This window comes from Coenobita brevimanus, chromosome 95, assembly GCF_032717465.1.
Source record: "Coenobita brevimanus isolate Jiangsu-jjx chromosome 95, ASM3271746v2, whole genome shotgun sequence".
Lineage (NCBI taxonomy): Eukaryota > Metazoa > Arthropoda > Malacostraca > Decapoda > Coenobitidae > Coenobita > Coenobita brevimanus.
The window spans coordinates 33,174,563-33,187,520 of NC_137048.1; the positions used below are offsets into that span (position 1 = coordinate 33,174,563).

The window sequence follows — 12,958 nt, forward strand, 5'->3', positions numbered from 1 at the left end:
TCAACTGTAGTGGATTTTATCAATATGTTTAGGGCACCTACCACCCACCCACTCAATGTAGTGCTGCTCTTGGGTGGCTGCTTTTTCCTCTCCACCATCTTTCTTCCTTCCTCTTATGTCCTTCCTCCCTTCTCTCTTTTCTCTTCCTTCTGTCTATGGGTGCCTCTACACTGAGTGACAAGCCAAATGTTTTCCTGTACGCCAGGATACATGCCATTTACTACACTGAGTCATCATCATCATCATCCAGACCTCCTTTCCCACCCTAGGGCAGGGTGGGGAGTAGCAATGTCTAGACAGCCCAAATTTGCCCAATCCAATGGGCCACACTTCCATTCACTCATCATTCAAGCCCTCAGAGTCCTGGCTCTATCAGATACACCAAAAACATTCACCACATTCTTTATGTGTGTGTGTATATATATATATATATATATATATATATATACACTGTATACTGCATATATATAAAACCATTATATACACAGTATAACATAACAATGAGTGACATGTGCATTTACAGTAGTTCCATATGCTCATGGGTTGGTACTTCAGGCAAAGAATTCAATTAGGATTCTAACATATTTATCGTCTTCATAGAAAGTTAAATAGATGGAAGCCATAATCAAGATCTGTTCAAAATGAGATATCTTAGCCTTAGGCTCTATTTACAATAATTATGTCAGTCTTTCCATTCATTTTTGCATTCCTCCCAACTAACCGTGCATTTGCCGAGTCTGTTTTCCACTTGGCACGAGAGTGGTTGTGACGAGTCAGGGAGGATGACAGAGAAATACCAGACTGGCGAACCTCAAAAGACCTCTCTCCAGAAACCATGCGATGAAGACGATCACGTAATCGGCTGTTCTCAGTCTGAAGAGTAAGAAAAGGTGCTGGAGAGGGATCTCTTCATGCATTTGAACTGATACAACTGGGTAATGGAGCAGTTATATAACATCTCCTTACTCCATCTTTATTCTCTGAAAGGAGGAAGATGGACTGCAGGAAAAGGGTAACTTAAGCCAGCAGTTCACTAGGTTCACATACAGATGAGCCTCCAGCAACAACAACATTGTAAGATAGAATGCGCACACAAAAACAGCTGCCATAAAAACTGCTGTCATGGGCAGTAATTTTTTGTTTATAAGATGCCTTGCTATTTGACTAAGAACAATTCACAGGACAATTTCAACAAGACTGCACTGCTCCAGCATAAAGTTATTTCTCTAGTTTACTCAAATTTTCAATACCAATTGAACAGAAAGGTCTTGCTGCATGCTGAGGGTTTAGTATATCTCAAAATTACACTACAGAAAGTAAAGTACAATTTACTATCATACTAGGGGTCAGTTTGAGCCCTCGTTGTTTGTCATGGTACCTGAAGCTCTATCAAGTGACTTCAGAAGTGGACTCCCGTGGGAGATGTTGTATGCTGATGCTTTGGTGTTGATTGCAGGGAATGAAAGGGAGGAGGAGGAAAGATTTACGAAGTGCAGAGATGGTATTGTGTGCATGGGCTTAAGACTAAATGCAGATAAAACAAAAGTGATGGTATTTAGGGCTGGTGGCAGTACTGTCAATGAAGAGAGAGAGTGGTCATGTGTGACTTGCCACAAGGGTGTGGGAAGTAATTCCATCTTGTGCAGTGTCTGTGATAACTGGGTGCATAAGAGACGCAGGGGTATCAGAGGTAGACTGTGAGATAATGCCGATTTCATATGTGCAGTGTGTCAGGGAGAGCCGGTGGAGATTGTCAGGCATGAAAGGATTGAATTTGCTGGTGAGTCTCTTGAGTGTGTCAAAGAGTTTTGTTAGTTACGAGACATGTTATGTGCTGGATGTGGGGCTGGAGTTAGCTCTGTAGCTAAAGTGAGAAGTGGTTGGAAGAAGTTCAGGGAGCTGTTGCCTCTCCTGACATTAAGAGGGCTCTACCTCCATCCTAAGGGATCTTTGTATGCAGCATGTGAGAGTGGGGCTGCAGCAGGGATGTGTGATGTCACCTTGGTTGTTTAATATTTATATGGATGGTGTTGTAAGGGAGGTGAATGTGAGAGTGTTAGGTGGAGGTTTGAGTCTGATGGTAGAAAGTGGAATCTGAATTAGCTGCGCTTTGCAGATGATACTGCACTAGTGGCTGATTCAGAGGAGAGATTGAGACAGTTGGTACTGGATTTTGGAAGGGGGTGTGAAAAGAGGAAATTGAAAGTAAATGAGAATGAGAGTAAAGCGATGAAGTGTACGAGTTTGGTAGACGGTAGGAGAATGAATATACTGTAGTTTTGAATGGTGAGTTGCTCGAGGAGGTACAGTGTTTTTAGTATTTAAGGTCACATGTTGCTGTGGATGGAAGAATAAATGTAGAAGTGAAGTTCAGAAAGAATGAAGTAGGAAAGGTGCTGGGAGGAATGAAAAAGTGTTTAAATGTCGTTCGCTTAGAACTGATGTAAAGAGAAGGCTGTATAAGAGCGTACTGTACTAGTATCGACTGCATTATATGGGCCTGAAATATGGAATATGGGTGTAGCAGAGAGGAAAAATTTGAATGTAACGGAGATGAGGTGTCTGAGGAGTATGTGTGGAGTGACGCATATGGATCAAGTGAGAAATGATGAAGTGCGAAGGAGAACTGGAGTTATGCGAGAGATGGCTGATCATGTTGAGCAGAGAGTGTTGCGATAGTTTGGGCATACTGAGAGAATGGATGATGTGTGACTGGTGAAAAAGATAACTGGATCGGATGTGACAGGTGTATGGCTGAGAATGGATGGACAATGTGAAGTGAGCACTGGATGCAAGAGGGATGTCTGTTGAGCAAGGAAGAGTGGCTGCGCATGATAGGAATAACTGGAGAGAAATTGTGAATGAATAAATGATGACACGGCCCCGAGGGGTTATTCTCCCACATTTGGTCTGATCAGCTGATCAGGTCAGGTGTGGGTAAGGGGATGGGTCCATTATGATGTGGCAGGGGTAAACCAGCTCTGCTGTCAGGCCCTGCTGAGGATGTCGCTAATTGCGCTGCGCAGTTGACTCTCACGCAGTGTGGTGCGCTGAGGATCTGTCCCTTCTCCCCTTAGGGCTAAGAGACAAAAAAATGTGTGTGTTTGGATGAGTAAATTCGAAGTGCGTCATCATGTCTCGGCTACCTCCCTTTCTTTGGGGGCAGCAGCCTAGGTATATAGATAGATAGATAGATAGATAGATGTGTTAGGAGTGTAATGCTATTGGCTGCGAGACCTGGCCAGTAAAGGAAGAGGACATTCACAGGCTCAAGTGTACAGAAATGACAATGATTTGGTGGATGTGCAGTGCATCCTTGAATGTGAGGCCCAAGGGGGGCTAGGTTTATGATGGAAGAGCTGAGGGGTAGGATGGGACTGGGGAGTACTGGTCTTGTGATGAGGAGAGGTAGACTGAGATAGTTTGGGCAAGTGGAGAGGATGTGGGATGATAACTGGGTGCAGAAAGTGAGAAGTGTTAATGTTTGGGATAGGGTTGCGAAAAGTAGACCAAAAAAGACCCAGGATAATGTAAATGATTGTGACCTCAGGGATGAGGGACTGAACAGGGAAGCTGCCAGAGATCGAGCAGCATCAAGAGTTGCCATTAGGTGACCATGGCTGATGCATTCAAGCATGCGGGAGCTTTCAAAAACGAAACAAAATGAAACTAGTCCTTTCCCCTCTTTAGTTTGGTTTTGGTCTTTCTCAGTTTTCTTCTTCCTGTCACCTACCTCCTTCTTCCTGATTTCATGCTGATGGTGGGCTTCTCGCTGCTGCACCACATTACTCAGCTTCCGAACCTGAAGAAAACATGACTGGTGTAACTAATATAGAAATGGAACACTTATATTACAGAGGAGTGTCATTAACTGAAGCATCTTCTGAGACCCTGAACAATATTACAGCTACAACAAAGCAAGTGTGCTTTACAGGGTGACATACTTTATACATCTGTAGTGATGATATATAGGTATTTTCTAAACTCTCTCCTTAACTAGTTCTTTAATCTTAAACTGGCCCACATATTTGTCCTTTTGCAGCAAACTGTACATAGCTCAATGTCAGAAATGAACACAGCTATGGTGCTGCATTCTTTCCATACCGCTTCTTCATGACTATAGGCTTATTCCAGTCCTAGTCCATCACTATAACTCAGCATTCAAGAGAGACAGATGGCAATTTTAGGCTAAGTTAAAGCGAACAGAATACCACACTCATTTTTTTTTTATCGAGGCAACGATGCACTTGACAGGTTGGTGATGACTGGCTGACTGCAACATGCCCAAGTAACATCACTGTGTTTGAGTTAGTAAGTTCTGATTCACATTACAGGTAATTATTTGAAATGCAATGATGTTATTCAGAGATGATGCATTCACCCTGTCATCACCAGCCTGTCAAATGCATCTTCGCCTCGATAAAAAAAATCTGAGTATAATATAGTAGCAGTGATCAGCAACATACCTCATCTTTTTCTGCTCTAAGTTTGGCAGCCAATGTCTTGCTGAGAGAGACAGCTTGGCGCTCCTTCTCCCGAGCATCACACACCTGCCGCTCCCTGTCCTCTACATTTCCTTGCAGTTCCCGTACACTGCTCTGTCACATGTGTATCAAGTTAGTGTCAGAGGGAACAGTAACAGAACTAACAGCTACTGGTATAATTCTAAAAATCATTGTGCTATGAATATGTATCCCTGTCTTAATGGGTGAACCCCATTAGAAGGACTGGGAAATGCTCTACTATTACAAGGGTTCAATAAGTAAAGAGTATGTTTGAAGAGATTATCAAGCTCTTCACTGGAAATGATTCTTCCCTCCTATAAAATCATAATTTTATTGAATATAAAGCCATAAAGAATACAACGGCAGCACCTTAAACTGGTATTTTATTTCTGGTATACTCTATCAGGAACTTGCAGGTCATAGGGAACTCCTGACTTATTGTCCACAACGTCAGTTTAATTCACAGAAAAAAAAAAAAGGCAACAAAAATAAGACTACTCTGGAAATACTATAAAATTACAACTCTACAGTCAGTAAAATGAAGTCATTTAAAAAAGGAAGAATGTGATTCTAAAATGCAGCTCTCAAACCAAATAATCTCATATCAATCCATGATACAAAGGGGCTACTTGCTCATGACAGCTACACTACACAGAACTGAGCTAGGACTATGGAGGAAAAAAAAAAAAATGCTTATTTGCTCTGGGATATATATATATATATATATATATATATATAATCTATATTTGCTACTTAATAATACATCTTCCAAATTAATCTACTATAAAGAAGGAAAGTGCTACCTGTACCTGGAAGTAATTTAAGTCAGCAACAATCATTACTACAATCAAACAAGTAGCAACCTCAAAGTTTTAGGTCAACATTATTCATTACTACAGTGCAGACAAAAAATGGCTACCTGGAAGTAAAACTGGTCAGTAATATATATAACTACAATCAAACATGTAGCTAGCTGGAAGTGATTTAGGTCAGCATCATTCAGTACTACAAGCAAACAAGTAGCTACCTGGAACTGACTTAGGTTATTATCATTTATTACTACAGTACAATCCTGGATATCTTGTATCCAGAGAACTGGGATTACAAAGTCAGATAAGTGAGAAAATTCACGGACTGGTAAAAATATCACTGCACGCCACTATGAATGTCTGCCACACCATGGGATAGCCACCTGTCATGTGAGACTTGGTGAAGTCAGGCAAAGTGGGGTTAAGGAATTTCCAGTCAAGGTTGTTTCCCAGTTAATCCCTTACTTTAACCCCCTCTCCTCCCTCTAATTCAGTCACCCTACACACCTCCACATCCTCCACAAATCACCAGTCTGCGTACTGCCACCAGTCAGTAGACAAACTCTCTGACTGTTGTGTTGTCATGATAAATGGCAATTTCTACATTCTGTGATGTCTAAAGTGCAAACTAAATGGAAGTGCACTGTGGTCACCTAAAAACAGAAGCTGAACTTATGCAACTGACTTAAAAAGGGTGAACATTATAAAAACACTGATGAGTGAATATAATGTAGAAAATTCAATGATTTATGATATCGAGGCCCAGGAACCCAAGCTCAAGGAACTTCTCGTGAAAAGCAAGACGAGTAAGTCCACTGAAAAAAAGGCTTACAGTAATCTCTCTAGTATCCGGATGTCCATTACACCGACAATCCATTACCCAGACACTGTGGTCTGGCTGTTTGAAACCATTAATCATACATTTTTCCAATTTATCCAGCCAAAATGCAAGCGTCCAGGTGGAAATTACTGCGAACATTATCGTCTGGCTGGGCGGGAATAGCCCAGTGGCACCATCCTGTCTGGCTGGGTAGTTCACCCAACATCCACTAGATACCGCCTCAGTCATTCTCAGTTCCCGTGCAGTGACAGTGTAGTGAACAGCTCCTCTTGGACAGTTGTCATGGCAGTGTACAAGGTGGCTTTTGTGGTTGTTCCCTACCTGCTTCAGGCCTTGCTATACCTTGCATGCCTCTTCCTTGGGTGTGTCATGATGGCCCCTTCATGAGGGAAAAGGAGGAAGGTAGTGCCGACTCTGAAGAAGTGGGAGATCCTAGGTAAGACTCATGTGGGATGGTTGAATCATGAGTGTTGACGTTGATTTTATTCTAGCTTATTGTACTGTACCACGATTTTATTCTATTTTACCATTATGTTTTGTGTGCCCACTGCATTTTTCTTGTGTAGCCTGTTTTTTCTTTTCTTTTCTTTTTTTGGCCCTGCACTGGTGACTGCTTGTCTGTGGCTGATGGGTCTCCTTGACCATGGTAACTGCTTGGCTGTGGTTTATAGGTCTAGCTGACCAGATAGAGCAGTGTTAAACAGGAACAAGTGTTCAATATATGATGTACTGTAGTGGCCTTTTACACTGGCTTTCAAAGTTAGGTTATGTACGAAGGGGGGCCAGGGGAGACGTCCATTATCCGGACGGAACCATTACCCAGGCATACCTTTGGCTCTATTACATCGGATAATAGAGGGATTACTGTACTCTTCATTGGCCCAAATTGGAAGATCCAGACTTGGCAGTGTACTTAGAAAGATGAAAGGAAATACCTATTTCCAGTTCTCTTATACAAGATAAAGTGAGAAAGATTCACTTTAACATGAATACAGTAAACTCTCAATCATCCATCATTGCAATGACTGGCTCAAAGCAATATCCAGCACTTTTTGCTTGGCTCTATTAAAGCAATGTCTGGCACCAAAACAAGAAGCAGCAAGCGGTACTACGCAATATCCACTGGCGAGGTGTATGATCTGGCTTAGACATGGGAGCCAACTGGCACCCGGGAAAACCCTGCAACATGCCAGTCAATCAAAACGTGTTGTGGGAGAGATCCACCCAGTGCATCGAGACTTCTGTCACTCTCTCATTCTCTCCTGTGGATCTCAGACAGTGAAGACATATCTATGCAATCTGCTCTTGTGACCACATGGTGGCAAAACCCTGGTGCTGTGGCCTCCCATGCCTCACTCACTAGTTGTTGCAAGCTTGTGGCCTCTCAGTGCTTTGTGTCCTAGTATTCTACTGTGATTCTAATATTACAGGACACATGGTACCAAGTCCACACAGGATTACGTGCACTGTACTGTAATGCATGGCGTACAACTCTACCCTCCATCAATGCCAACAAGTGAGTGGATGATGGGTGTCCCCACCTACCACCTGTGGAAAAAAGTAGCTACCTGGAATGATTTAGGTCAGTATTATTCACAACAATAAGGAAACAAGCAGCTACCTGGAATGATTTAAGTCAGTATCATTCATTATCATAAGGAAACAAGTAGCTACCTGGAAGTAATTTCAGTAACCTGCATCCACTATTATAAAGAAACAAGTAGCTACCTGAAAGTGATTTAGGTCAGCAGCGTCCCTTCTCCTCTGGTCATATAAGGTGGATGTATCACGTGCAGCAGCACGATAAAGCTGCGTAACCTCCCAGCTGGCATTGACCAAAGCCACCAGGTTCACACGCTGCCCCCCTGCTTCTACAAGGGGACAGCTCAGGCCCAGACCTTGCAACTCCTGGAATATAATAGGTTATATTCTGGAGTACAGAGACTGAATATGAAGGATGAAAGGCTACACTTTAAAATCAAGTGGCCTTCAGAATGATGAGGCAAAGGTGGGTAATGAAAAACCAGTATATGAAGCCAAGTGTTTGCAATCAATTGACTTTATAAACTAGCAGTTTATATTCACTCCCATCATCATCGCATAAAAAAAATTTGTCTTTTACTATGCCTTGATGTAAGAAATCTGAGTTAAATGAAATTTATGAAACTTGGATAGTTCTCTCTTAACTACTTCTTATCAACATTATCCACATTTCCACAAGACACCACCACAACCACCATCATAATTATCTCTGATGCTTTGCTCTCTAGTGGGATGCTCTAGCCAGAATGGCCATGATGAACACCCTCCAGGCTACTTCATCTTTCTGTATCTCTCACATTCTCTCAACCAACCTTTTCCTCTTCCTTCCCTCTCACCAACAAAAGCCAACCAGCCATTCACAAGACAGAGATGCAGGCCATACCTGTGACAAGTACACTATAGCACTCTTCATGTTGGCTGAAGTACAGAAGTAAGGCAGAGTCTCCAAAGCTGAGGAGTTTCTTTGTGCCCTCGGATCTGTGACCTCAGCTGCATCACTCAGAGTCACCCAATAGCTCAGCTGGCCTCGCCGAATTTTCTCACCCATCTACAGCACAACCAAAGATTTAGTATGATAATTAAGCTATTCATGGAAGTCTACTCTTTCAACCAAACCACAGTTAACTGAAATAATCTTGACTGTTCTCAACAATCCTCTCTACATTATAATGATCCTATTTCTGTATGTTTGTTAGTTTGTCTGTTCATGACAGTAACACAGCATAAACTGTGCATTGTAGTGCAATTCTTGTTAGCACAAGGTTCCACTAAAATGTTCTAACTTGAAGAAGAAAACAATTTCCAGTCCAATCAGGTCACTAGTTCCCGAGTTATGACTCATTTCTGGCCTTTTACTTGGCAGCCTTTAGTGGCCTTTTACTTGGCAGCCTTTAGGCAGATCATTTTCTTTGTGGGCACTGAAGTTACCATAACACAGCCAAAAGTACAGAATGTAGTGCAATTTTTGTTATAGGAAAGTATCATTAAAATGCCCCAAGTTGAAGAATAAAACAATTTCCAGTCCAATCAGGCCACCTGTTCCCGAGTTATGACTTATTTCTGGCCTTCTGACATCAAGCGGAAAGGCCACCAAAGGTGGCCTTTAAACGAGCTCATAAGAAGATTTTCTTCATAAGCCTGAACAACTTTTATTAACCCCCTAAAGACAGGCGTAGAGTGCAACATATTCTCAGTCACAATGCTGGACAAAGACTGAGTGTGTCGCTGGTTTTGCAGGTGCGATGTGGTGCGGGGGTGTTGGGGAGGGTTTGTTATTGTCATCCTACTCTTTCACAGATCATGAGAATCTCCCTCAATGCCCAAACTACAGTACTGTACTTTGAAAAATGGTGGGACTGCATATGCAGACACTCATCTCTTTGCCACTAGTACTCTTGAACTGCACATGCGGACACCTGTCTTTTAACTCCTAACAGGCGGGCGACGTCACAAAACATCCGTGCGTGAGGAGGCGGGCGACGTTACGTAACGTCCAGCCATTTTCAGTCCTAAATTATTGGTGAAACTGGGTGATAAGGCATCCTTGTCACCTATTGTCCTGCCCTCTAGTCTCCCAAGTCTTAAAACAAGCAAAATAGAATATACATAGTATACTGTATAAGTTGTATTGTTATAATTGTTCAAGTAAAATACCATAAACGCACGTAAGTTTTATAGTTATAAGTGTTCAAGTAAAATAGAAAACACATACATATGATTTTGAAGACAATAAATAGTAAAAAGAATGCATAAATGATAAATATGGTGTTCAGTGGTGAAGAAAAAGCAAATGAGTGAATAGTTTGCAGCCTCACCCCAGGTGCGCCTGGTGATAAGCTGCCTGCCCATCCTCCTCCCTCACTCCTCCCACAGCCAGCAGAGATGTATTACCGCACATATAACACCTCTTGCTTTTGTTTTGCATCCATTTTTCATTGATTTATGCATGTTTAGACTTATTACTTGATACTTTATTTTTCCGAAAATATGCTGCCCCACACGGTCATATAGGCTAATTGGTAAGTTGCCCACCCATAAGGGGTTAAGGGTTAATTACATCATTTCTTCACTCAACACCAAATCATCATGCTAAAAATTAACAAAATCTAATCTATCCTATTCCATAATCCTGAAGTAAGGAAAATCAGTCTTGTAAAGCATACCCAGTACCTCAATGCACATTTTATTATATATATATATATATATATATATATATATATATATATATATAATGGAAAAGTATATGGTAGGATACTTATTGAGAGTTAGGGAAATAACAGCAGAATTAGTTGGCAAAGAACAGGGAGGTTTTAGGAAGGGAAAAGGTTGTGTAGATTAGATATTCATTTTTAGGTCTTTAGTGGAAAAGTTTCTAGAGCAGGGAAAGAAGTTGTATGCGCCTTTCATGGATCTGGAGAAAATATATGACGGTGGATAGAATATACAGAATAAATGGGAAGTTGTTGAATACTATGAATAGTATGTACGAGGGTACTAAGGCTTCAGTGCATGTGGACCGTGAACTGAGTGAATTTTTCTAAACTGAAGGTTGGATTGAAACAAGGATGCATCACGTCTCCATGGTTGTTCAATCTGTATATGAATGAGGTTATAAAAGAGATACAAGGTGGGGCAGTGGATGTTGGAGCGGCCCTCATGAGAATGGGCAGTGTGTGGAAACTACCTGTACTGTTGTTTGCAGATGATACTGTGTTATTAAGTGAAGACGATGGGGAGCTGCAAGGCTTGGTGAATGAGTTTGGGAGTGTGTGTAAGAAATGGAATCTTAAGGTGAATGTAGGGAAGAGTTAAGTTATGGTCTTCAAGAGAAATGAAGTCACTGAATACAGTGAGGTTGGACGAGGAGGAAATGTTAAATGTGAGTGCGTTTAAGTACTTGGGGAGCGTGATGAGTAAGGATGGAAATATAGAGGGTCTATCTATCTATCTATCTATAGCCCGACGCCCTAATCCCGCAAAGGGTGGCCGCAGACAAAACGCCTCCAAGTCGCTCTGTCACCCACCATTTGACTACCCTCCCCCCAACTCACCCCCCCCTCCCTCATATACCTCTCAACTCCATCCCTCCACCTCATCCTTGGTCTACCTCTCCCTCTTCCTCCTCCCACCTCACCCACATACACCCTCTTAGTCAGTTTTTCATTCTCCATTCTCTCCACATGTAGAGGGTGAAGTGCTTAAAAGGGTACAACAAGGAAGAAAGGTTGCTGGTTCTTTGAAAGCAGTGATAAGAAACAGGGAAGTGAGCATGTAAGTGAAAAAGTTACTACATGACAGTATTGTGATACCAACTCTAACGTATGTATGGAAGTGAAGCCGGAACCTTGCTGGAGGGAAATAAGAGTGACAGCAGTGGAATGAGTTATTTGAGAGGAACATGTGAAGTCACATGGAGTGACAGATTGACAAATAAGAAAGTGAAGGAGTGTTGTGGTGTAGATGTGGATGTGATAGGAAGCATGAAGAGACACACTCTGAGGTGGTTTGGCCATGTGGAGAGGATGGAGAGCGAGAGACTGACGAGGAGAGTGTATGTGAGTGTGGTGAATGGGGGGAGGCCAAGGATGAGATGGAGGGATGGAGTGGAGTGGTATATGAGAGAGGGGGATGTGAACTGGAAGAAGGGCAGTAAAATGACAGGGGACACGGCGACATGGAGGCGGTTTGTTTGTGGCCACCCCTTATGGGATTAAGGCATCTGGCAATAGACAGATACTGTAGATGGAAAAAATAAGTGCCCAAACCATCACCACCCTCCTCTACCATAGGTTTATCTATCTATAGCCAGAAGCCATAATCCCGTAAAGGGTTGTTGTCTGTCTTCGAGCTAGCTAGTTGTTTTGCATGGAGGGGCACTAACTCTCCACCAACCCGCCTGATGACATTTAGGGAACATGTATGAGTTGGTTATATGGTTACCACCCAGGACTGTAAATGGTTTCCTGGCTCACAGGAAACCATCTGGGTTGTCACTCAATGTAAAGCCATCTGAAAAGGAAAGAAAAGTAATAAAAAGCAACAGGAAAGATGGGAGAAACAGGAAGACAGAGGATAGACAGAAAAAGAGTGATAGGGTGAAGGACACAGTTGGCAGCACTACAACAAGTGAGTAGGCATTTTTAAAATTTTAACTGTGAAACACATAAAGACTTGTTTATATCACAAATACTGTCACACTGCTGAAGTTACCACCAGGAGCAAAACTTGCTGCCAAACTCCAAACACGTCTTCTGGCATAATTTAAGATTCTCTACCGATATTGTTTAGATAATTTCAGTTAAGTTAGGACAGGTTAGGTTAAGATAGATCTGATTATGTTTCCAGGGGTTTGGCCTGATAGGTATTTGGGGGCGCTCTAGGTTAGGTTAAGAGACAATACTTGGTGGTTAAGTTTAAGGGGGTCTGGGAGGGACAAAGACCCCAAGTCAGGTTGAGTTAGATTAAGTTGGATATATACTTTTCCTACAGATTTCAATCTCCGATAAACTGACTCATTCTGTTGGCAAGATGGTAGGGATCCATGACCACTCAGCTACAGTATGCCACAGGTGAACTAATGGCTTCCTTAAATACCCATTAATAGGTATATTTTATTTTTCCTCTATACTTTTCCAGTATAAAATAACCAGATAACTAGCTGTGTTGCATACCGGTACTATACCGTACTAAAATTACTTTCCTGAAGATTGTAACACTGTAAGCACCTGTGTAATAAAGTTTTACCCATTATCATCTGTTTT

The 12,958-nt window shown here is 42.0% G+C and overlaps 1 protein-coding gene across 1 annotated transcript in view; it reads right to left on the reverse strand.

Annotated features, from left to right (window-relative positions):
- Positions 1-8,745, reverse strand: part of LOC145413222 (afadin- and alpha-actinin-binding protein A-like) — a 45,742-nt gene extending 36,997 nt beyond the window's left edge. Inside the window, exons 1-5 of the mRNA XM_080282952.1 lie at positions 8,581-8,745; positions 7,884-8,063; positions 4,467-4,598; positions 3,734-3,802; positions 722-873 (exon numbers count right to left, since the gene is read on the reverse strand). Coding sequence (XP_080139078.1) covers positions 722-873; positions 3,734-3,802; positions 4,467-4,598; positions 7,884-8,063; positions 8,581-8,745 — 698 coding nt within the window. The remainder of the gene's footprint in view (positions 1-721; positions 874-3,733; positions 3,803-4,466; positions 4,599-7,883; positions 8,064-8,580) is intronic.
- Positions 8,746-12,958: the final 4,213 nt, after the last annotated feature.